At 40.5% G+C, this 25,882-nt stretch overlaps 3 protein-coding genes across 4 annotated transcripts; 2 read left to right on the plus strand and 1 right to left on the minus strand.

Annotated features, from left to right (window-relative positions):
* Positions 1-1,019: 1,019 nt before the first annotated feature.
* Positions 1,020-10,705, minus strand: septin10 (septin 10). Its single transcript, XM_004081695.5, has 10 exons — positions 10,307-10,705; positions 9,579-9,693; positions 8,535-8,730; positions 8,200-8,386; positions 5,478-5,639; positions 3,177-3,273; positions 2,896-3,064; positions 2,679-2,811; positions 2,389-2,567; positions 1,020-2,281 (listed from the first exon to the last, which is right to left on the minus strand). Exons 1-10 carry the CDS (start codon positions 10,334-10,336, stop codon positions 2,266-2,268), a joined length of 1,284 nt encoding a protein of 427 aa, XP_004081743.1. The 5' UTR covers positions 10,337-10,705; the 3' UTR covers positions 1,020-2,265.
* A 396-nt stretch (positions 10,706-11,101) lies between these two features.
* Positions 11,102-14,849, plus strand: sowahca (sosondowah ankyrin repeat domain family Ca). 2 transcript variants are annotated; one of them, XM_078939874.1, is made up of 4 exons: positions 11,102-11,637; positions 12,038-12,309; positions 12,389-12,778; positions 12,948-14,849. In XM_078939874.1, exons 1-4 carry the CDS (start codon positions 11,325-11,327, stop codon positions 13,410-13,412), a joined length of 1,440 nt encoding a protein of 479 aa, XP_078796000.1. In that variant the 5' UTR covers positions 11,102-11,324; the 3' UTR covers positions 13,413-14,849. The 2 variants fall into 2 exon arrangements, with proteins under 2 accessions (XP_078796000.1, XP_004081895.1); XM_004081847.5 differs by having other exon boundaries at positions 11,157-11,637; positions 11,933-12,309.
* Positions 14,850-18,489: 3,640 nt separating this feature from the next.
* Positions 18,490-25,503, plus strand: akap17a (A kinase (PRKA) anchor protein 17A). Its single transcript, XM_011489654.4, has 7 exons — positions 18,490-18,816; positions 19,399-19,812; positions 20,627-20,845; positions 21,892-22,104; positions 23,002-23,150; positions 23,433-23,673; positions 23,769-25,503. Exons 2-7 carry the CDS (start codon positions 19,480-19,482, stop codon positions 24,558-24,560), a joined length of 1,947 nt encoding a protein of 648 aa, XP_011487956.1. The 5' UTR covers positions 18,490-18,816; positions 19,399-19,479; the 3' UTR covers positions 24,561-25,503.
* The last annotated feature ends 379 nt before the right edge of the window (positions 25,504-25,882 follow it).

Consider the following 25,882-nt stretch of genomic DNA (forward strand, 5'->3'; position numbering starts at 1 on the left):
GTTCAATATGGGCTTATAAGGCATTACGACAGCAACTTGCTATCATTCTATGTTCATTATTCAGGGATGCCTGTTTTTCTTTCTGCTTCCTCTATTTTCCAATCACTGTTTTTTGTTGTTTTCTGGAGGAAAACCTTGGCGTGAAGCAGGTGGTCATTTGCGATTGTCCCCAGCACTCTTTTTAAATGACTATGTCTTTTCTGCAGGTGTCAAGTGATGAACTGCATTTGCATTTAGAGTGACTACCTGAAGGTGTCAGAGGGGTGCATGGATGAAAATGTGTGTACATGTACAACAGCTTATCTGTGCTTCATGCTAATTCAAATAAACCTTATTTTGACTTTAAGATTTGCGTACTTACAGTTAGCGCCTAAATTACCTATGAACTGCAGTGCAGAGATAGACTTTATCTATACAGAGAAAATATGGATAAAATCACTAAAAGCATGTCAAAAAAATGCCTCAACATGTGTTACCGCAACCAATTTTCTTTCTGCTGGTCTTGACTCCTTGAAAACAGCAAGGTGCTGCAGGCTCTGGCAGGAAATTGATCAGCATTCCTCTGCTTTATGCCATGTCCTTCTTTGCAAGGGCAGTAATGCTGGAGGGAGAAACACTCCAGATCTTATCAAGTAATAGACAGTTAATTCCCTTATGAGAGCACAAAGTAAACAGGAATAGTGATGCTGCTAGATTCCCATCTCTTAACATCTTAAATTTGGCTTTAATGTAAAAAAATCTAAACTAAACCATATCCTTTTTTTCGTTTAGAACAAACAGGAACTAATCAAATATGAATTAATAGATTTGGATCAAAGTATATGTGCTACGTGTTTCTTTCTCTAACAGTAGCATTAAAAAAAAATATATATAAATAAAATATAAAAACAAATGTAAAATTATAGAAAGGTGGTGCAATCTTTTTTGTATGAACTACAGGTCTGTAATCTCTGTCCAAAATAACAGTGAAGCTTGTAGAAACAAATGCACAGTGCGGCAAAGCAGACAAACACAATGTGTCGTGTCAAAAATACAAACCTTTATTGGAAAAGAAGATAAACTAGTTAAAAGTTCCCAAATAATACTATTTCATCCTTTAAAATAGACGTAGAAATGTGTCAGTCACAACACTTTTCCCTGTAGGAGGGACTTGTATTTGGACATAAGGCACTAAATAATTTTTTGTATTAGAAGCTCTTTTTTTTTTTTTTTTTTTGCTTTAAAACCATTTCCCATATAAATAACCCATTTTGGAAAAACTGATTTTTCTTTACGCCTTGCAGCATTTTACAGTACAGAGTCAAGTGAATACAAAAATGCAATAATGCAAACACAAACAAAGCTTCTCCCTTTTCTCATCACAAACACCGGCATTGTGACCCTATTTTTTTTTTTTGCATGCACAGTACCATACAATTCCGAAAGGTATTTCTCCATGTTCTGAAGGATGTCAGCTCTCTTGATACCATTGAAGAAAGCATGCTAAACAGTTAGTAGGTGGTCATGCCATGTTTGATTGGTGTGTTTTCCCTTTGGAGATACAAAGACTAGTGTTTCTGCTGCAGGATTTATTGTAATGCCCTTTGAGCTAAAACAACTTTTGTAACAGATCATTTCAATACAGATATTTCCAAATACTTCTAATATAAAGTACAGCTACAAACCTAAAATGCTTCTTTTTCATTTAATAGTTTTGCATATAAAAGGTGACAGTTTACCAAACTAAGGTTTTGTTTCACTTCTGTTCAACCTGATTTAAAATGTTTTGGTTCCGTTAAATATGTTTTGTTTTGTTTTTTTTAAAAACTGTATCAAAAATTTCTCTTTAAGGTGTGAGCGAAAGCTAGCTTAAGTGTCAGGATAACCTTGACAGAGGATTTTCAATGGAAAACTGCCCACTCAGAATTCAGACTTTGGGACTCCAGTCTAACAAGTCTTGATATGTAAACAGCTCCCAGTATGTACGGCTGTGGCAGGTTTCCCTCAGTCTGGCTAAAACTAAAATAAGAAAAAGTTTCGATTAAAAAAATAATAATAATTCAAATAAAAGGTTAAGTATAAGCTTAATACAGGAAAGGACATAAAAATAACAATAGAGATAACATTTTATGTGAATGAAGGTATATCTTTTTGGAAACAGTCCTTAAACTTTGGCCTCTTTTCTTCTCACACATGCGGAGTGCTTCAGAGGAGCTGCTTGGGTTAGGGTATGAGACGAGCCAGACAGAAGATCATTGGTTATAATGCAGAAAATATGGAGCGTCTTCACATGAAGCCGGAGCTGAAAGAAAACATTGGAAGCTGTGTGTTCACCCTCTTTTCAATTCTAAAATGAATACATTGTATGAGGGTTTCTGGGAATCACTAATGTATTGAGAGTCCTCTTACTTCTTGCGGTCCTTGTCTTTCTTGCCGTTGGCCGTCATGTTCTGGGCTTGCAGCAGTTGAGTAGCAGCTTTTCTCTTGTTAAAGGAGCTCTGGTCCTCCTCAAAAAGCCGTTTCTTTTCCTCCAGAGTTGCTTTCTCTTCTGCGTGGCGACGCTTCAGTTGCTCAAATCTGCTCTGCAGCTAAAACAAATGCAGCCAAAAAAACACAAATGACAACTAGAAGCATGTTTTTTTTCTTGATGTGCAAATGTTATCACGACAGGTGAGATATATGTGTGATTGTGAGAGCACCTCTCTCTCAGCCTCCTTAAGCTCGGCTTCCTTTTCCTTCACCCTCTGCACAAAAATCTGCCTCATCTCATCTTCTCTCCTCTGCAGCTCCAGCAGGAATTCCTGACGCTTGGCCTCGTAGGTCTGCTGCAAACTGAACACAGCACACACTAGTCCTAGTTCCCTCACAGGTTTGGTATTTTGGGTGGAGGCAGGTGTTGGTGCTCAGGCAGCTCACCTCACTGGTTTGCACTCTGGGTCTGTGTCCTTGAATCCCATTTCTTCCAGTTTGCAGCGCCTGTAGAGTTCGTAATGCCTGGAGTGGGTCTGCTCACGTAAATCCTCCATATTGACACAGATGAGCATCTCCCTCAGCTTCACAAAGTCACAGTGCTGCTCGTTTTCCACTGGAAAACAAAAGACAGTTTAAACCTAAACAAAAAATAAAAGCACAACCAACACAATAAGAGTCGTTTTGGTCAGGGTTCCTTGGAAACAAGCATGTTGCTCCATCATTACCCTGGACAACACCCCATGGATACTGGCGAGCCTTCACCATCTTGTTGCCGACGCAGACTTCCTCTGTGCTGCCCACGACAGCAAACGGTAAATGGCCCTAAAAGCAGAATGAAAAATGGGATTTTAGTCAAAAGTGGAATTTAATGCAAAGTTTGTTACAACAAAACCAAACTAAGGTCAACATAAATGTGGTGCAGAAATGTGTTTTGCTCATTTTTTTCACGCAACATCAAAGTTTAAGTCATTGTTGGTGCTGGTATGACTGGACTTCCACAAGTATTTCAAAAAAGCTATGTATATACAGTGAGGTCAATAAGTATTTGATCACCCTGTGATTTAGCAAGTTCTCCCACTTAGATAACATGGAGGGGTCTAAAATTTTCATCATAGGTGCATTTCCACAGTGAGAGACAGAATCTGAAAAAAACATTCAGAAATCACGTTGTACAATTTTTTTTAACAATTTATTTGTATATTACTGTGACAAATAAGTATTTGATCACTTGATTTAAACAACTTTAATATTTGGTACAGAAGCCTTTGTTAACAATTACAGAGGTCAAACGGTTCCTGTAGTTCTTCACTAGGTTTCTACACACTGCAGCAGGGATTTTGGCCCACTCCTCCATACAGATCTTCTCTAGATCTGTCAGGGTTCGGGGCTGTCGCTGAGCAACACGGAGTTTCAGCTCCCTCCAAAGATTCTCTATTGGATTTAGGTCTGGAGACCGGCTAGGCCACTCCAGAACCTTGATATGCTTCTTACGGAGCCACTCCTTGGTTTTCTTGGCTGTGTGCTTCGGGTCATTGTCATCCTGAAAGACCCAGCCACGACCCATCTTCAACGCTCTGACAGAGGTAAGGAGGTTTTTGCCCAATATCTCACACTACAGATCCCCGTTCATCCTCTCCTTAATACAGTGCAGTCGTCCTGTCCCCTGTGCAGAAAAACACTCCCAGAGCATGATGCTTCCACCCCCATGCTTCACTGTAGGTATGGTGTTCTTGGGATGATGATCCTCCTTCTTCCTACTCCAAACACGCCGAATGGAGTTAAGACCAAAAAGTTCTATTTTGGTCTCATCTGACCACAAGACTTTCTCCCATGACTCCTCTGGATCATCAAGATGGTCATTGGCAAACTTCAGACGGGCCTTGATATGGGCTGACTTCAGCAGGGGAACCTTCCGTGCGATACATGATTTTAAACCATGACGTTTTAATGTATTACTTATAGTAGCCATGGAAACGGTGGTCCCAGCTCTCCTAAGGTCATTGACCAGCTCCTCCCGTGTAGTCCTGGGCTGATTCTTCACCTTCCTTAGCATCATCGATACCCCACGAGGTGAGATCTTGCGAGGGACATTGACAGTCATCATTAACCTCTTCCATTTTCTGACAATTGCTCCAAAAGTTGTTCTTTTCTCACCAAGCTGATCGGCAATTGCCCCGTAGCCACTTCCAGCTTTGTAAAGACAAAGTACAAAACCAGAGGTGACCGGTCGTTCCAGGCAATAGCCCCCAGACTCTGGAATGCCCTCCCTCTGTCCCTTCGTGTGGCCGACACCGTCGATTCTTTTAAAAGTCAACTGAAGACACTTTTATTCAAAAATGCTTTTAGCTGACTGGCTTGATTGTTACTTTTACTTTTATTCTGTTTATTTTTCTTCAATTTAGTTTTGCTTACATTATATTTAATAGATTGTTTTTCTGCTTTTACTGGGTTATATATTGTTTATTGTTCAGCGCTTTGTGATTTTATCTGTGAAAGGCGCTATATAAATAAAACTTACTTACTTACTTACTTACAATTTTGTCTCTTGTGTCTTTTGACAGCTCTTTGGTTTTGGCCATGTTGGTAGTTAAACTTCTGACTGATTGTGGGGTGCACAGGTGCCTTTATGCAAGCTAACGACCTCAAACAGGTGCCACTAATTTAGAATCATGAGCAGAGTGGAGTTGGACTATTTAAAAGCAGAACAGCAGGAAATCTATCTAATACTTATTTGTCACAGTAATATACAAATCAATTGTTTAAAAAAAAAAAAATCGTACAACGTGATTTCTGAATCTATCTTCAAATTCTGTCTCTCACTGTGGAAATGTACATATGATGAAAATTTTAGACCCCTCCATGTTATCTAAGTTGGAGAACTTGCTAAATCACAGGGTGATCAAATACTTATTTACCTCACTGTAATTGAGATATATAAACATGACAATGTGTACTGACTGATCTTACAAGTGTTCATACTTCAGTTCAGCATCATAGTACATGTATGAACTCCTGCTGCTTCTTACATTCATAGTGGTGTTGACTTTGGCCACCGTCTCATCATCCAGCGGGAACTGGTAGATTTGGACGCCGTTGCTGACCAACTCACTCATAATTTTGATTTTGAATTTGTGCAGTTCACTTTTACTGATGGTGTCAGCTTTGGCGATCACTGGGATGATGTTTACCTGCATGGAGAAGAGATGCACAGTGGTGACAATCAGCTCATTTTATCACTCATTTAACTCGTATCGACACAGCAGCTTGGTTGTCTGAGAAACAAAAGAAAACGTTTGTCATCGTTAGTGATAAATTAAAAAAAGAAAATCTGAAAAACAAACAAATACAAGTAAAATAAAAACGTTTTCTTCTATGAAGAATTTCTTTCTCACGTTTTCCAGATAAAGTGGTCCATAAAAACAAGTTCCAGATGGTATTTCTGTCCCTGGAATTCAATCTGGTGCCTCCTCACATTCCTGTCTGTCAACTAACTGCACCAAAGGGAAGCCTGCAATGAGTTGTTGCCACCAGGCATGCTTCTAGGCCACACATGGATCCATACAACTCAGCAGAACCCCCACTGACCCCAGCAGAGGCGAGAAAACAAATCATTGAGGGTTTTTTTTTTTTTTTCCAACAGCTGTCTGAGTCACTGTCTGTCACTGCTACAGAACCAACAATCGGCTCTTTCTGAGTTTCACTGTACAGAGACACAAAGGGACAACTCAAGTGTGCATGCATGAGTTGATTACAGAATTCCACCCCTTTCACATGTAAATGCAGAGTTACTGCAACTGCAGAGCTACAAAAACTCACAGAGCATGGGAAAGTTCCTGACCACTTCAAGAGTGATGGAAGGAGGTTCAGTTCAGACTGAACTCTGGGCTTTTTCCAAAAACAGGAAAATGGAGAGGAGGTGTGACGATGAGCTGGACCTCTTTACGGTAGTGGGATGTTCGTTTCCAGAGAGCAGCACTGCCACATCACAGTGAGGAGCGGGCTTCATACTACAGCTGATGACAGTTTACCCCCTTATTTGCAATTTAGCAAAAATACATTAGATTTAACCTTAACGTGACAGAAAAGGTGTCCTCTGTCATTTTCCATGTCTGCATTCCTTTTCATTTAAAAATAGAGTTAGGTTTACAGATTGATTGATAATTAGATAGATTTTTGCCTAAAAAATGCAACATCAATTCATCAAATAAAGTAATCACTTCTATTTATTTATTTTTTTAATGCAAGAGTTTATACTTTTTTTGAAAATGTCCACTTTTATTCACTTTCAGTAGTTATTTATACTATTTGTTCCTTAAAATATATCTAGTTTATACATTTTAAAACTAAGGCCATATTTATGCAAATCAGTTTAATTGTAAATTGAAACAAGCCTGAATATTATGAATTAAAATTGAATCTATTTAGTACCTTGGCAGTTATACAAAGTCTGTGTTAGAGCTGCACAATATGAGGAAAACTCCCGATGTGTAATATTAGTGATCAATATTGCGATGAAGATATGAATAGGGATGCATGAACAACAGCAAAACCAAAAACAGTTGATACATCATTTCCATTTCACTGCAACAGTTTTCTTTAACCCTTGTGCTATCTTAGATGACCCCACCGTTACATTGACGTGTTCTCCCTACCATGACAAAGGTGAATAAAGGTGGAAAGATTTCATGTAATCCATGGACACCAGTTATGTTCACAAATCATTGAAGAAAAAAGGTTCAGCGCACTGTCTAGTGGGTCTAGATGACCCAACTCCCAATGTTAAAGTGCCTAGGATAGCACAAGGGTTAAATAAAAGTCAATATCAATTATTTGCAAATTATCTCAATGGTAGACGGTAAGAACTTGTATGTCGGGAAACATACCAAAGAACATTGATCTACTTTTCTGGTTGTTTCTGGTAGCCTAAACGAATATGGTCAGCAATGAAGAACAATGTAGGAGGTAGTGTGCATTTGGGATTTGAAAAAATGTAATAGTTTCTCTGTTTATGCATGTTGTGTGCATTTAGGGTAACCATTTATCGTCGTTTATGCCGTGTTTTGCGATACAAGCTAATGTCACATTAACATATGCTGCGATAACACCTGCAGACTTGTATTTATAGATGAAGAATAACACTTATATTTCTTTACACCACTAAATGTTCTCTGCAACATTTAGCTAGCATCAGTGCTGAGCCAAATTGTAGCATGAATGCCATGTAGAGTTGGTCCACGACTTAAATGTCTGAGAAAGACTCACTTCCGAGAGTTTCTTTCAGAGTAAAAGTTCCTTTATGAAACTGTCAGCATTTTTCACTTCACTTAAAGTCCTTTATTGTTCACAAATACACATTTTAAAGTTGTGTTTTCGCTGCTTTTGCTTCTAAGAGTTGGAGTTTAGTGAGTCACATGCTGGAAGATGGGAATTCCCCAGAACCTAACAACCTGATTAGAACTGACAGGGTAACAGGTTTTGCCCTGGCAATTGAAGGGTCCTTGTTTCATCCCTAATGTGAATACTTGCATTTTTCAACGCAGGTATTTTATACTCAGCAGATATTGAGGAAATGCTGCATTTGCCAGATTTAAATAAAGTAACAAAACTAAACTCACAAACACAGCTGTGATGTGCCGCACCGCAGCCTTTCTGAAAGTGACATCTAAAGAAACTGAAAGTCACCAAACACCTGCTCAAACTCCACACGGTAAGGATTTGAAACCAAACCATTCCTGTTTCAGTTCCTACCTTGCTGTCCAGCTTTTTCATGGTGACAAGGTCCAGGGATTTGAGGGAATGGCCAGATGGAGAAATGAAGTACAGACATGCGTGGACTCGAGAGTCGTGGTAATTGTGCAGAGAGCGCTTGATTTTTAATTCCTCCTGCAAGTAACTCTCAAACTGCTTGTCGATGTAGTCCACCACTGGCTGATAGCTGCAGGACACAAATATGGCGGCGATAAGTTACTCAGAATTACAGCATATTGTACAACAAACTTAGGTGTTTTCTGCATTTCACTTCCATTTATTCCCATCAGTTACTTAAAATGATTGACACACATTGAGACGTCTTGCAATCACACCTGTCTTGTTTGTTCATTTGGTCTCCAAAGCCCACAGTGTTGACCACCGTGAGACGCAGCCTGACATTGGTCTCCTGCAGGTCGTAGGTTTGAGCCCGCAGCTTTACCTGAGGTTCAAAGTGGGACGATTCAAAGTTCTCAAAATTGGTATTGAACAAAGTATCCATGAGTGTCGACTTGCCAATACCCGTTTCACCTATGGATAATAGAAAAACACAAAAAATTGTAATGTTAGACAAAAGAACATTTTTTATTGAACTGAAAATCCCTCTTTGATCTATTTTAAAGGGCCTATACCGTGCTATTCTTAAGTCTTTTATAGTAGGCAATATCCATATATATGATAATATATTACCTTTGGCACACAAAAGAACACATTTTTTAGTAAATATGAGTCATTTTCCTGAGATCTTTTCCAACCCGGAAGTAAGACGATTCGATTTCTGAGGCACCGGCTTTCATCCGTTAACCTCTCCTGCCAGCTTGTAGCCCCTCACAACCCCAACCTAACAATAGCGGTGCAGCAAAAAAGGCACGCAATATTGAGATTATCCAGCCGTACAGTTTTGTGCCAAGATACCAGCCCAGATGAGAAAAACAAAGAAGTACATGGATCAATTTGTCTGCAAGTGGATGCATCAGAATGGAGCAGAGCGGCGAGCTTGTGGCCTGTCGATTGTAGCTTCTACATCTCAACTACAAGCTTTTTCAAACTACATTTTTTTCATCTGCTCCCTATTCAGAAATGCAATTCAAAGCTTAATTTTCTTTATAAAATGTTTTGCATAATCAGAAAAATGGCAAAAGAACAAATTAAAAACACACACAAAAAAAAAAAAAAAAACAATTCTCCTCGGAGTGGGTTTTTAACATAACAGTATAAAAGTATTTAAAGTTGTTTTTGTTTTTTAAATACAAGCATCTTAAAAAGAAGAAGCCTAAATTGAGTAAATATAGCATTTATTAAAACAAATCAAAATAAATGATTGTGAAAATGTGAAGATTCCAGGAAGACATGTTTGTGTGTTGTGCATATTCATGTACCGATGCACAGAATATTGAAGCAAAAGCCTTGGCAAATGGACTTGTTCACAAGCTGGTCCGGAAGGCTGTCAAAGCCCACATGGCCGGCTAGAGACAGGGGTCTTGCTCCTTTATCCTGTGAAATGCCAAGTGCAAGCATTAGGTCCGTTGTTAGGGGGATGTTGCTTTATTTTTCTATGATCAGTACCAACCCAGCTGAAGGAAAAACAACACTCCAAATATCAGGGGACAAATATCTGAGCTGTCAGTGATTTTTATGACAAACTTTGTTGTTGTTGTTTTCGTTTGATTACTTGTAAGTGTTTGATTTCTTACCTTAAAACCAGCATAAAACTAGCATGACATGACTTTGCAAAAATGGATCATTTAACGTTCAAATGTGCAAACACACAAGCAATTATGAGACAAATAGTTTGATTTACACAAACAAAGCTTCTTGCAGAAAGTTATGCTAACCCCACTCGGACAATCTTGCTTTCATAAAACACGCAACACAGATTCTAAGAAAAAATTCACGTAAAATACAATAACAAACATAAAAAGTGCTCTGCGAGTATGCCCTTTAGTTACTAAAAGCGTTAGCACTATTTTATAGTTTTAACTACCAAGTTTGAAAAACTTTTATGAAGTAAGGCTAGCTGGATGTGACTGCATGTGTTAGCTTCGGACACTCCCTGCTCAGCTGTCAGGAACAGTCACTGGAAAACCACACAAAAAACAAAACTTACCGGCTGCCGAGCAACATCAGAAGAAGCCATGGTTTCAGACTAAACTTAAAGGCGTCAATTAGGACAACTATTATTAATTAAAACTGGGGGAAAAAATCCGAGATGATGTCCTATGAAATCCAGAAAGAGCGCCGTTGAGTCTGCACTCGACGAATGAAAAGACGATACCAATCACAACAATGTAGAAATGAGGGTAAACGTTTGGTTTGGCAAACCGTTTTAAAACACGTAGTTCCATAAATGTCATAAATAGAGGTTATAGGAATATTTAAACTTTTAAACACGTTTTTCATCTTAAGACTTTATAAAAAATTTAACTAAATACAGCAACATGTTATGCTATGCTATAAATTTGTCCCTTTTGTGCAATGGTATAGCCCATGTGAATCTTCCCAGTCACTCCCAATTTTATAGTTATGTTTTCGAACGGAACAGAAATTTGGTAACTTTTCAAGGAACGATTCATTGTGAATTTTGTTTCTGACATTTTAATTTAAAAGTGTACCACGAGACCTCAAACGTGTTAACAACTGAAAACAAAAATCAATTGATTTGTTTAAATCTGGAAGTAAAAACGTATGTCCTCAAATCCAAACATGTTTTAACGCATTACAGTAATTTGTTCTTCCGGGAGTAATCAACAATTTGCTATTTTTAAGATGTTCAAACGGCGATGTTAGTGTCCACCAGCACATGCAGCTGTATTACGTGGATTTACGGCGCTATTTTTTATTTAGAGGTTTGGACACTCGTGATTACGAGGAGTCCCTAAATGCAACTCTTTGCAGTTTACGAGATTCTTCAAAAAAAAAAAAAGAAAGAACAGCTCAAGCGCGACCCCTATCGTTCAATGCCCGCCACAGGTTTTCCAATGGAGGAAGGAGGAGGCCGGAGAGGATGCGATTCTTTGCTGCCACCGAACCAAGTGGATGAGCAGTACCATGAATGTATCCTGGGAAGTTAATGAGTAGCTGAGCCTGCGACTCTTTCCAGTCATTAAAGGAGGAAGAGGAGGGCGATGGCATCCCAGATCACGGAGGAAGCCGTGCAGGGGTTTCTGTCGGAAAGAGGAGGGAGGGTCCAACAGATGGAGCTGATGGATCATTTCTTATCTCTCCGTGGGTGTCATGACCAGTCAGACGAAGGGCTGCGGCGCATCGTCGACAGCCTGTGTTTGGTGAAGGTGGAGAACGGGGTGAAATATGTGTGTCTGAACGCGATGCGTTCGGACTCGGGCGGCCCGGACCACCAAGCGGAGTGCAACGGCAACATCCAAGAGGCGCTGGACAACAAACATGTGAACGGCAATCCTGAAAATGGAGTCCAAACAGGTGAGGGGAGAGGATGTTAATTTTTCCCTTTGCTGGATTTTTTTTTCAATTGTTTACATTTAAGTTTTTATGTTTTGTCGCAAGTGGTAAAACGCTGTTTTGAAGCATAATTGTATTTATTTTATTTTATGTTTTAACTTTACATATTTTCACAACAGTTTTATTTTGAAAAATAACAGAATTATTTCAGCAGATATGGATATTATCTATGCAGAAAAATTACTGTGTGCATCTTTTAAAACATCACTACACATAAACTCTGTTGAAGTGGAAACCCCGTTTTATTCCTCTACAGAGGCACCACTTGCCAGCTTGGACAATAACAAACAGTCAAACGACAACGAGAATGGGGCCAGGTCTCAGTGTAGAATCAACGCAAGGACGCCTGCTACATCTACAGGTGGAGGGGAGGTGAGGCTGAGGGACAGGAGGAGGCGAGAGTCGGCCCCAGTCATTGCTGTGCAAGATCTGGACCAGGGCCACCCTGCTGGGCCACACTGCCAGCAGGTGCGAGGGGCTCGCAGGGTTTCCAAGGGATCCCAAAGAGCCATCCTAACCAGCTGCTTGTCTGAAGACAGCGCACTGGAGGGACTGGAGTCCATTGGGGATATTCACACACCCAAGGGCAGCCGCAGGAACTTTATAGAGCTGATGATGAGTACTTCTCCTCAGGTTGGAGTTTTTTTTTTCATTGATTTTCTATATTTGCATATAAAAGTGCCAACAAATGTCAAGAACTTAGCTCTCACAGGTTCGCAGGTCGCTGATCAACCGTGGGCCCCGTGTCCGAGACTCCCTGAGGAGCGAAGGTGACTCGGCGTCCCTCCTCTCCTCAGCCACCGATGAGGACTGTGCCTTGGTGACTTTGGACCCACTAGAGCACGAGTGGATGCTTTGCGCCTCAGACGGCATGTGGGAGAGTCTACAGCCGCTGTTGGCCGTGGAGCCCAGCCTGGTGGCCAAAAGGGACTTTGTTACGGGCTTCACCTGCCTCCACTGGGCGGCGAAGCAGGGCAAAGCCGAGCTGCTGTCCCAGCTGCTGGGCTTCGCCAAGAAGAACACCGTACCTTTGAATGTGAACGTGAGATCTAGTGCTGGATACACACCGCTGCACCTGGCTGCCATGCATGGTCACACACAGGTGGGTTGCAGGGAGTAGGAGACACTCAATTTGATCTCAAATAACCCACATTTCTTTAAAAATAACATATTAAATTTACAAAAAGAGAATTGTTTTTCATTCTTTTATAATTTGCTGATGTATAGCCGGCATTTATAGAAGAGCAAATGCCCTTCACTGTGGTTGGCAGGTGGTTCGGCTGCTGCTGTCAGACTGGGAGGCAGACCCCGAAGCTCGGGATTACAGCGGGAGGCGAGCCATCCAGTACTTGCCCCCACCGCTGGCTGCTGACCTGCAGCAGGAAGGAGTGGTCACCTCACCGACCGCCGAGTCGGACGCCGAAAACGGCAGCGGAAGCAGAGGTGGAGGGCGAGGCTGGAAGCTGGCCAGAGTGCTGCAGGGCAACCTGAACCCTCTGCGGCGACTCCACCTGTCAGCTGAAGCGGCGGAAGAGCCGGCGGGGAGCGGGAAGGCCAAGGGGGCCCTGCAGAGGAAAACGTCCCTCAGCCGACTGAACGCCAAACTGCATCGTGGGCGCCACCGGGCCCAGATCATCCACAGCGCCTCCTTTAGGGACTCTGGAGAAGTGGAGATAGGAGAAGACGCAACCAGCAGTCCACTTCGCACTAGACCACTATCCAGCCTGTTTGGGTGAAGTACAACCAGCAAAATAACCAGCATCTTTAAACAATTCCATTTCCACATCTCAGAGTTCCAATATTTCCTACAAATAAACAAAGATTTTTTTCTTTAGAAATGGTCACTTATTCTCCTGAGCTTTAATTTATCTTTGTTCCGAATGCAGTGAATAAGCTTTTTGCCAATCACACAAAAGGGAGGTCCCTCTTTTTACCCGTCAAACCCATTTCTTTAAATCCAAATCAGATCAGCGGATCTGCATATATTCAGCTTGTCCTAGTTGTTCTGTCTAGAAAGGCCTTGTTTAAAGAAAGTAGCAAAACATTAGGATTCTGTTCACACAAACCTAAAAATACCTTGATTATGTAGCCTTACTGTAGGTCAGAAGCACTTTGAAGTGGTTCCACACTTTTTCCTCCATAAAAAGCATCAGATTTGTTTACAGAGTCATATATTTTTAGTTTTTCAAATGTGAATGATGTCCCTTTCCTGTGTTGGAGTGGTGCTGAAGCTTTCTTTTTATGGTACATTTCTGGAAAAATGGATTTATTTCATGAAAAACAGAGTTTAATATTTACTGTTCTTGTATTGATCAACCTGTTTGCACTCGTCACTTTGAAGTCTGTAGCTGATTTAGGAATAGAACTACATAAACTAAATACACTTATAAAAAAGAACCCTTTTGTTTTCTGTTACACTTTTATTTTGCAGGTCTAATCGGTTATACAGACCTTAACCTCTCACTTATGGTTTTATTTCTTTGACACTGTTGTAAAAAAGTGTTTGCATCCAATACTGAGCAGTTTCACTGTATGTCAGTTGAAAGCACACAATGTGTGTATATATATATATATATATATATATATATATATATATATTTGTTTTGTTTTCGATCTCCAGTGTACCTCAATTTCTGAAGCTGTTCTACTTTTTGTTTCTCTGTTGTGCATCTCCAAGCATGGCTCCTATAAATTTTCGTTTTGTTTTTTGTCATATTTTTTAACCTCGTATCTTTTCCATTCCTGCAACCCGACATATAGAATTTAAATTCTGCAGTTGAGTCTTTAAAGCGTAAACCATCTTTGTTTAATATTTCCATCATGCGTCATCATCAGTGAATGTGTGCCATCCTGGGGGTTTTAATTTGGCATGAACAAAATCACGTTATCTCATTAGACTTCCTTAAATATGCCAACCTTCCTCACTCTGCAACATCCTGGATTTACTGAAGGATGCCTTTTCAATTTTGTAATTTTTATAAAAAGAACTTGTGTAATAAAATGTCCTTTTCTGTGAGAGCCGTGCACCTCTGTTTTGTTTAAATGTAAATTCTTGTCTGTGAAATACTGTGATGCGTCTGTGCTGTGAAATCGTTACCAAGCAAACATTGTTCTTTAAACTGTTGGAAAATTTAAAAAAAAAGAAAGGGGGAGGGGGACATGAGTTTGCAGAAGATTGGAGTTTCTGTTGTCTGTTTTGGTGTGCTTTTTTTTTTTTTTTAGAAATGAGCGGCTCACGTTTAGTGCAATTTCATCTGCTGTTGCTGCAGACACCCAGCGATTGTTCCTGCCCGTCGGTGCTAAATAATTGAATGAAGTGATGAGCCAGAGCTCGTTCAGCATCGACAGCAAATCCACAGCTTCCTGTCCACAAGCTCACTCTTTGTGCAGCATCGACGTCTGCATGCTTTGTGTGTGTGTTTTTAAAAGACCTAAACTAAAACTCAGGGCGCTCTTGCTTCCATTTCATAGCCATTTATAGGATTTTTTATAACAGAATGTGATAGGAGAACAGGAAGTTCATTTTTGTTTTGTTTTGCATAGTTTCCATATTTTAAAGCCTTTTAACCTCAGAGTCCCTCTGAAAATGGTAGAATATATAAAAGGAAGTATAAATAAAGCTCCCAAGCTTTTCCCGGTGTGGGAGGGATGCGGTTCATTTTCAGCCAGCAGGCTCAGTCCTGAAACTGAACAGATAACCGGAGCTCTGATTATCCCCTGGAACAGTCCGTTCCTCCTATTTGACCAAGTCAAAATGTCTTTTCTAAAGCAGGATTACACGTAAACAGGCGTTATTTTGAAAGCTGAAGCCTTTTTATTTTAACAAATCCTTAACCAAAATGCAGTGCTGACATGGTGAGATTTAGGTTGGTGTTGTGAAATCCACAGTGGCCTCGGGCAAATTATCAGCTCAATGGCCGTGGACTGGGACAGAACTGAGAGCCTCTCTGACTGAAGCCACTGACCTACATACACATTGGTGGGAGTAATGCCTGTTATGTAAATTCCTCTGCCATCTTTTCAGGGAAACCGTGCCGACCTTTTTTTTTTTTCCTTTTTTGCCCGGGGTCTTGTTGAGATCATTCATGTCCAGCTCGTCCACTTGTGCTGTTTTAAACCACTTCAATCACCAAATATATAACCCTTAGATTGTGAGTGATGCCAAAATGGGCCTCCATACACAAATATTTTTAGTTGCCCTTTTATCGTTTTGGTCATGTGACCCTTTGAAAATGCAGGGAAACAAGTTGAAATAATAGGCTTGTTGGCTGAATACAATTAAGTCTGTTTGCTTAAACATTTAGGGTAATCTAAGGAAAGAAAGCAAACGGAAATCAAATCTGGTCAGTTTTTATCTAATCCTGTCCATTTAAGTGACATACATATCAAATTCTGGAAATATTATCATATTTAAGCATAAAAATGAAGCCAAAGTGAGAAAAAAACACATTGGATTGTAATCAATCAAAAGCAACAGGTAATAAAAGTTGTGCATCACTAAGAAGGCATGACTGGGGGTCACATAGATCTAGGAGCTTTACATGAAACTCACAGGTAGTTGTGGCCTTTGAGTCTGCTACCAAACAAGAAACAGATATTTAAATATGTGTACCGTCTATTTGTATAATGTCTTACTCCATTCCACCATAAAGTCTTCTTCTCTTTACCTCTAAAGCCTGCTGGCTTTGATTCTCTCTAATGTTTTATTTCTCTCTCTGTCTCTCTCTCTCTCTCTGTCTCTCTCTCTCTCTCTCTCTCTCTCTCTATATATATATATATATATATAAGCACCAGTGGCAGTTGATCAGATACAGAATTGTTATACAGATACACAATATATGATATATATTATATTTATCCTCCTGAGAACCGAAGAAAAAAAGTGTCTTACAATTTCTGTTTTTTTGTGATTTCCTATCCATTTGGGCCTAAATAAACACCTTACAATTTAAATTTTTTTAAAAATGTTTTTTTTATTTTAATTTCCCAACACGTCCACTGTAGAGGACAACAGGACGATATTTCTGTGAAAATAGAAGTTAATTTGGAAAATCAGAAAAAAGGAGCAGATTAAATCTTTAGAGTGATATTCACCCAAAAAACATTACATTTTGTTCTAAAACAATAAAATTCAGCATCACTCTTTTGTTACTTGTTGGACCATCTGCTACAGAGGAAGATCGACCGCTAAATTGAGAGCTTTGCTTATTGGCTCAGCTCTCTCCTCACCGCAACGGACGGATACAGCGACCGCATAACTACGGACGCTGCTCCGATCCACCTGTCAATCTCATGCTCCTGTCTTCCCATACTCATGGACAAGACTCCAAGATATTTAAACTTCTCCACCTGGGGCAGGGACACTCTACCCACCAAGAGATGGCAAACTACCTTTCTTTGGTCGAAAACCATGGGCTCAGATTTAGCAGTGCTGACCCTCATCCCGGCCATTTCACACTCTACCACAAACCACTCCAATGCATGCTGGAGGTCCCGGCTTAATGAAGCCAACAGGACAACATCATCTGCAAAGAGCAGAGATGAAACCCTATGGTCCCCAAACCAGACCCCCTCCGGGCCCTGCCTGTGCCCTAGAAATTCTGTCCATAAAAACTATCAACAGAACCGGTGATAAAGGGCAGACCTGCTGGACTCCAACGTGCACCGGGAACAGGTTTGACTTACTGCCGGCTATGCGAACCAAGCTCTTGCTCCGGTCATGCAGAGACCAGACAGCCCTCAGTAAGGCTCCCCGGACCCCATACTCCCATAGTTCCCTCCACAGGATACGGGGGACGGACGTGGTCGAACGCCTTCTCCAAATCCACAAAACACATCTGGACTGAATGAGCGAACTCCCGCATTCCCTCCAGCACCCTAGAGAGGGTGTAGAGCTGTTATACTGTTCCACGACCAGGACGGAAACCTAACTGTTGTTCCTGGATCTGAGGTTCCACTATCGGACCGACTGTCTTCTCCAGTACTGTGGCCTATTGACTTTCCTAGAGAGCCGGGGGTGTGTGATTCCCTGGTAGTTTGAACAAAACTAGATCAAAAACAGATCCTCAAAAATGTTATCAATGTACTGGGAAAAGTACGAGATTGAACTCCGGTATTCACAAACTTTGGCGTCATCTTGATAGGCAGGGCGCCCTGGTAGTACAGGTGTAAACCTCTTATGATGGACGTTTAAAAAACACAAAAAAATCAAGTTATTTAAAAAAAACAGTTATTTCTTCCTGAATCTCATCCTTTTTATCATCTCAAAGCTCCAAATCTGAATCTCTCTCAACTATCTGGTATAAAATCCTCTCTGCTTCACTTTTTTCTCCAAACATTATGTGCAGCAATTAAATACATTAAAATGGTCCCGGTGTCCTCTACAGTGGACATTCATTAAATGCCTGCTGTTTTAAAACCGAAAACATGAAACTTTTTTCAGATCTAAAAATATTGTTCCTAACATGTTTATGACCAAGAATATATATAATTATCATGGTAAAAAAAGGAATAGATACATAATTTTTGACTTGCCTTTCACCTTTCCATAAAATTAGGTAAATGGCATGGAAGCCATCTTTGTAGAGGTAAAACTTAAAGTTCCCAGCATGCAAACTCATCACATGACACATCAATGGAAAGCCCAGGATGTCCTCTACAGATTAAAGTAGGATTCGGAAAGGCATCTCTTAATTCCTTAGAAATATACAGATAAACAAAATGACCATTATAGAGGACATAAGTGAATGGGCCGGGTCTCAGGAGGATATTATTTTTTTTAATATATAGTATAGCTTTTACCACAGTGTGTCGCTGTTTCTTCCCACCGCCACTAATAGCAGTTTCTCGTAGTTTCCTTGTCAGGTCAAAGTTCACTGGATGCGGAATCGGCGTACCACGGCTTTTTTCAATGAAATAGTTGTATGATATATATAGTTTGACTCTGCAGCGCCTGGCTCTCAGGCTCAGGAACTCTTTATACACCCAGACTTAAATGTTTGGCGAGTTGTTGTTAAAAATAACTAACGTTAGCCAACTCTTATGTAATAGCAGACAGCTGCTACACTGGAGAAAAAAGGCATCTGTGGTGCTGGAGCTATCTAAGCTAACTACACGGTTCCCCGCCACGCAAACCATAGAGTAAGTGATTATGACTGATGACTTTGTGCGAAAAGAATGACTTGGTGTGTTTGTGACGCTGTTTATCACGTTTCCCCTCATTATTATTGATTTACGATCCTAAATGTATTTCTGTTCGTTGCGTAGCATGATGGGTAGCTCAAGTTAGCGGTAACTTAGCTGATGTTTTGGTTTGGTATTCATTTATTTAAAGTACTTGTAAGTAATTATTTGCTAGTAAATTAAATATGTTCCCCCTGTATAGTATTATTCGTGTATAAATATGCTACTGATTTGATTCGAGTATTAAGAAAAAACATTGAATAGAATTGTAACAGCTAGAGGTTAAGCTGAATAGCATCAATTAATTTGTTTATTTACAGACTTGAGGTCTACATATAAACACCACAACCATATATAACAGACAGTCATATAGAATAAAATCACTAGTCAAAAAAAGTGAATATAACAACAATAATAGTGATTAAAAAAAAGAAATGTGTAGCATTGGGGACTGGCATACACAAGTCCTGTCTAAATCTGTCAGTTTTGTGGAATTCTCTTTATTTCTTTGTGATATTTTTGTTCTTGTTTTGGCTACAGGGTCTGCGTAGATGTGTGAACTAGCTTAGCTGGAAAATCTCTGATTTTTCTGGTCCTTGGGGCATCCTCACTCGTCTCTGAATGACAATGACCACCATCGTCCACGACACCACAGAGGCAGTCTGCTTGTCCGCCGAGTACAATTTGTACCTCAAGCCGATAGCTAAAATGACCGTCAGCGTGGCCCTACCCCAGCTCAAGCTGCCAGGCAAGAGCATCTCCAACTGGGAAGTGATGGAGAGGGTGAAGGCGATGGTCGCTCCTGAGCAGTTCTCCGCCCTCAGAATCTCCAAGAGCACCATGGACTTCATCCGCTTTGAGGGCGAGGTGGAGAACAAGACTGTGGTCAAAGGCCTGCTAAGCCGTCTTGATGGAAAGACCATTAAACTTAGTGGATTCACCGATGTGCTCAAGGTAAGGCTGACAGTTTGAATCACCAATTGCTTAATTATTGCGTTTAAACTAAAGACGCACTCTGATGAAAACCGTGTTTTGGGTGTTTTTAATTATGAATTTGTAGCATTTTTCTGATGGTGGAGACATCTACGAAAAATATCAAGCTTAAATTAGTATTTCTGAGTATTTCTTTAGTGAAATCATGTGAATCAGGAGCAGACAAAAAATTACTTGTAGGTGGGATTTAGAAACTACGATGGCAAGCCACAAACCCCCCTTGCTCCGCTCCACTCTGATGCATCCACTTGCAGACAAATAGATCCATGTACGTCTTTGTTTTCCTCATCTGAGCTGACATCTAGCTCAGAACTGTACAGCTGGATAGCTCCGATATTGGGCGCAATTCTTGGTGCACCAGTAATGTCATGTCGGGGTTGTGAGGGGACTGAAAGCTAGCGGGAAAGAACGTAAACAGATGGATGATGGGAAGGGGACAGGCTTACTCTGTGCCAACAGTTCCGCCCACAACTCGAAGGCAAATTTTTAATGAACTCCAGCCGCTCTGTAGCAACTCTGTCCTAGAAGAATACGCAACGATTACATTGATTCATTTTTTTCATTCATCTTCTATCGTTTATTCCCTTTCAGGGTCACGGGGCTGCCGGAGCCTATCCCGGCCACTTTACAATAGATCAAAAAATGATTGGAGTGGGACTTTAAAGACTTTTATACATTATAATTTGTTCCATTAGACTAATACTTCAACTATATCTCTACCACAAAATGGATGGACTGTATGTGATGCATTCGTTGGTCTGTCTTCGTCCCTCAGGTTCGGGCAGTAGAAAATAAGGTGGAATTCCCCACCCGCCATGACTGGGACTCCTTTTTCCGTGATGCTAAGGACATGAATGAGACCCTGCCTGGAGAGAGGCCGGACACCATCCACCTGGAAGGCCTTCCCTGTCGCTGGTTCAGTCAGAAAGACAGTCAGTTCCCAGATCGGCCCTCAGAAGAAGTCCTCATTGCTGTTTTCCAGACATTTGGGAAGGTAATTGTCGATTAAAGACATACATTCTTCTCAGTTGGTAGTTCTGTATGTGACTATTTTTACATTTCTATACGTTTAACCAGGCTGTTCAGTACAAATCATGTTTTCTCAGCAAAAAGCTAAATTAAATAGAAAAATACAGATTGTTTATAGTTGCAAAGGTTTGCTGATCAGCTTTCCCTCTATTAACATGTTAGAGCATTTATAGAACCTCATACTGTTAATGTTTTTCATTTTTTGCTCTTCTTTGGAACAGTTTGTCTGAATCTATTTTTTTTTTTTGTGTAGGAAGAAGTCTGTATTTCTGCTTTTTTTTTACATCCAATTAGAGAACCCAGGTGAAAGTGTCTGAGTTCAAAGATCAGAAAGACCCCCTAAGCGTCAGAGTTCTTTATTAATAAACCAATAATAAAATCCAAACACCAAGTAGAAGAAGAGATGAAATAATGGCAACATATTTTGTGTTGTCTTTGTCAATTCTGGACTTTTAATTTGTTATGACAAACAAATAAAAAGGCAAGTTCTGATTCAGTTGGATTATATATTTTTCCAAAGAATTTGTTAAACCAGTGTTGGATGAAAATAACTACTTTTTCCTTCAATAAATTCGCTAAAACATTTTTACTGTGGCAATTAAAGAATCCAGATGAAATTATGGTTAAAATGCCTTGATCTAATCTGGATCCTCTACTTGCCACAGTATAAAAGTTTGGTGGTAGATAGAATGAAATATTCATTTTTACATCAAATGTATTTTTGGTGATTAACCGATTAGGCGGTTATTTATTCACCAAATAGGATTATCATCCAAGAAAGTACTGATTGAAGTTCTTATAGTTTTTATGAAGCTTCTTTTTATTCAGGCAATGTCTATGCCTGCCTGCATGTGTTGACTGGATGACTAAATGAAACTCATTTTGAAGGAGTTATCCCTTCCATTTGTTTGAATCTAGTTGCTTCACTATTTCTTTTATTCTTAAGACGATCAAAGTTATTTTAAGGTTCAACTAATAAACCAGAAATATTGTGTAATCTTGTTTTTGTAGGTGCGCAATGTTGACATCCCCATGCTGGACCCTTATAGGGAGGAGATGATGGACAAAAACTTCAGTACCTTCAGCTTTGGAGGCCACCTAAACTTTGAAGCTTTTGTCCAGTATCAGGAGTATGGCTTCTTCACAAAAGCCATGGATACGCTCCGCGGCATGAAGCTGATGCTGAAAGGAGAGGATGGAAAGGCAGTGGCCTGCAACATCAAGGTACTCTATCTTCAAATGTAGAGAACTTCTTTACCCTACAATCATGAGCACACTTTAAATGAGCTACTTTGGCTTCAGCTCTTTTATTTTCTGCTAAATATTTGTAAATCACTGCGCATCATAGAATGGAATTGTCCTATTTTGAGAGTCTGGTGTTAGAGGCTGTCCTCTTTACCCAGAAGGGTTGAGAAACCCCCCTAATGGCTACTTCATGTACACATTTATAGCTAATTTCATGTCTATTGTACTTAAACACAACTTAGTGGGTGTTTTCACCTCCATGTAAGCAAATAAATGACTGAAAGGCTTTTCTTTTTGGAGTTTTTAAATGATATGAAGGACTTATCACCTAAGCTCCATAAATATCTAAAAGTCTACGATACCGTAAATCATTTTTGAGTGAAAGTCTTGGTTTTACTTCAAAAGCTGTTTATTTTTAATGATTCCTTATTTTGTGACATGACTGATTAAATGCAGCTCTTGCAGTGATGATGAACATTTGCAGGCTGAATCAAAGAGATTGTTCTGGTCTGAGTGACAGAGTAGCTTAAGACCTTTCACTGCCATCAGAATGAAAGCTGTGTCATCAGTATCTCTGAGGTTCTGCTGGCGGCAGACTGAAGTGGTTTAATCCAGAGACTAAAGCTGTGGGATTTAAACTGATGTAAGACCCCAGAAAAGGCAACTTTGATTACAGATAATGAAATGCATATATTTGTTTTCAAATGCCAAAGTTTGAATGTTCTTGGTCTCATACTTCAACATTTCATCAAGGCGGACATCTTTTAGTTTCTTGCAGGTACCGGTACATAAATGCCCAAAACTCCTCGGTTAGCAAACACACAACAGTCATATTTATCGTTAAATGATGTTAAATGTGGTTTTTATTCCTTTCAGGTGACGTTCGACACCAGCAAACACCTTAGTGACGCGGCCATTAAGAAGAGGAACCTGGAGCGGCTGAAGCTGCAGGAGCTGGAGAAGCAGAGAGAGGAGCAGAAACGACGAGAGAAAGAAGAGGAGGAGAGGCGAAAGGAGGAAGAGAGGTATGGTAAAAAACAGGGGAATGGTCAGTTCATCTAGACTGGTGAGGCTTCAGTATGGCCACATTAAACACAAAAGTAAATGAATTCACATGCAACCTTATGTCAAAAAATGTATTTGCATTTCTTCCTTCTGCTTTTTTTTAATTTTAATTTTAAGAAAATATTTACCCTCATCTTCTCCTGAACAGGAACAGGAAATTGTAGTTTTTCTTTTCCCTCTTAGAATTCAGTCTACTTTCACCAAAAACAGGGTTATATCCGTGTCACTGATTGCTTTTTCAGGAAACTGAAAAAGATGGAGGAGGAGGAAAAGGAGAGAAAAAGAGAAGAGAGGATAAGGAAGCGGGAGCAAAAGCTACGGGAGAAGGAGGAAAGGAGGAATGTGAAGAAGGTCAGGCGGCAGCAGGAGGAGGAGCAGAAGAAGCTGCAGATGAAGATCGCGATGGAGGAGAGGAGGCTGCTGCTGGCTCAGCGCAACCTGGAATCCTTACGTCTCGTTGCTGAGCTGCTGGCCAGAGCCAAGGTATGAAACTCGCACAGGTTTTCCCCCTCCGGAGTTTCACAGCCCTTGTTTTGACAGCACAGATGGTTTTCTTTATGTCTCGTCCTTCCCTTCAGACACTCAAACAGCATCAGGAGGAAAAAGAAAAGGCGGAACGAGAGAAGCAAGAGCGACAGGAGCAGGCCAGACAAAAGGAGGAATTGGCTCGCCTTCAGCAGCTGGAAGCCTGTCGGCGCAGACAGGAGGAGGAGCTGCGGAGGGTGGAGGTGGAGAAGCAGCGAGCGCTGGAACTCCAACGTAGAGAAAAGGAGCTGAGAGACAAACTTCTGTCCAACCTCATTAAGAAAAGCAGCGAGGAAACCGCCGGAGTCGTACGGGAACCGGCTGGCTTACAAGGCAGCGAAGAGGCCTCGGATCCTCACTGTGGGATGCTGGAGGTCCTGGGTCGAGTGAACGGGTTGGAGCCAGGAAACGGCAAAGAGAAGCAAGTATCTGAGGCTAGTGTTAGATCAAAAACTTTGTCCAAGAAGAGCTCAAATGACAAACACGAAGAAATGGTTAAAAACAGACATGGAAAGGAACAAACTAGAGGCCACTCACGCAGAGAAAGAAGCTCGCACAGTCGAGGGAGACAGAGGCGCTCTCAGAGTCACAGCCGACGGAGAAGGAGCTCGAGGAGCTCCAGCCGCCACAGGAGGAGCAGCAGCAGGAGACGCTGCAGCACCAGCTCCAGCAGAGAGCGGAGCTGGAGCAGCAGGGGAAGGAGCTGCAGCAGGGGAAGGAGCCACGGGCGGAGTCGCCACACATACAGCAGACAGCGATCCAGAAGCAGCAGTCAGCACAGAGATCACAGGAGACACCAGAGACGCAGCGGCAGCACCAAGAGGAGCCACTCCAGGAGACGCTGAGCCGCTTTTCAAACAGAAAAGTTTAGTGTCTTAGGTCAGAATGCAAAGAAATTCAACCAAACTTCACAAAAGGATCTCAAGCCTACATTTATGAATGTCAGGGGTGTAGATAAAAATAATAAAAAAATATGTCCGTTTTACAAAGTTACTCAGTTGTTCTGTTGCTCAGCTGAAGCTTCTAACGTAAGGAATCTTCTGGCATCTATGTTATGTAAAAATGTGAATGAACACATTTCAGGACGGCAGCAAAGCAAACAGAAAAAAAGAAAAGCTTTGGTGAATATTTTTTAACAAAAACTCCACTCTAGACTTGTTAGGAAACAGTTTTGTCTGTATTAAACCAAAAAGGAGGTGAGAATTTCTTGACCTTTTTTATCAACTGTTTTAGTTGAGCTGCTACAGCTGTAGTGGCGTTTTTAAGACCCAGCATGTCATTTTACTGCTTTAGGCTTCAAAGTATAGGTGATGAAGGTGTCAAAGGGAACTACTCCGACATCTTTTTGGTTTTTGTTTTGTGACTTTTGCAGATGTTTGAAGAAACTGCTTTCATTCTATAAGCCTCAGTCTTTTTTCTTTCTTTCTAGAACCTGCTATTTCCTTTTGTTGTACACAATAAAAGATGAAGCTGTAACTTATAGACTGAAGAATCGGCTTCAGAACAAGCCTTTTATTTTGAAGAGACTTGAAGACACGTGTGCCCTTTTTTTCTGTCCATATGTGAAAAGAGGAACAAAAGTGATTAAAATGAAAATCTACTGTTGAACACAGAGTCGAGTCTGAATGTTGTTCTGTTTTCAGGTTTTTAGAGTGATGCGGCTCAACAGACTGTAAAAGTTTTCTCACTACAAAGACCCATCTGTTCTGCAGGATTACAATTCTCCCGTGAAGCATGACTTACAAACACTGCAAGCTGGTTATGAAAAATAAACGTTTTCAAAGTTGACAAGTCTTTATGGGTGTCTTGCTTTTTTTAGTGTTTTTTTTTTTATAACCTCAAAACGGGTCATTTGTAGTTTGTTACCACTAAACTTCATTTTGTGCATATGTGTCATGACATTCATGTGAGATCAAATGTATTTATGTAAAACATGGGGACATTTTTTTTCTGCATAAGTAATCACAGACCCAAGTAAATCGTACATGGTGAACTTTTTCTTTTGTTGGGGAAAACAAACGGCGAACAAGAGGAGGCACTAATTGGGAAAGCTTGGTGAAAAGCAGTGGGTTCAGGGATAATAAACAAGGCCGCAGTGTTTTTATAGAGTTGTTTCTTTGTCAGACTGAGTCCATGCTCTAATCTGGGTTATCTGGTTGTAATCAGC

The sequence above is a fragment of the Oryzias latipes genome, chromosome 21 (assembly GCF_053564925.1).
Source record: "Oryzias latipes strain Hd-rR chromosome 21, Olatipes_Hd-rR_3.1".
Lineage (NCBI taxonomy): Eukaryota > Metazoa > Chordata > Actinopteri > Beloniformes > Adrianichthyidae > Oryzias > Oryzias latipes.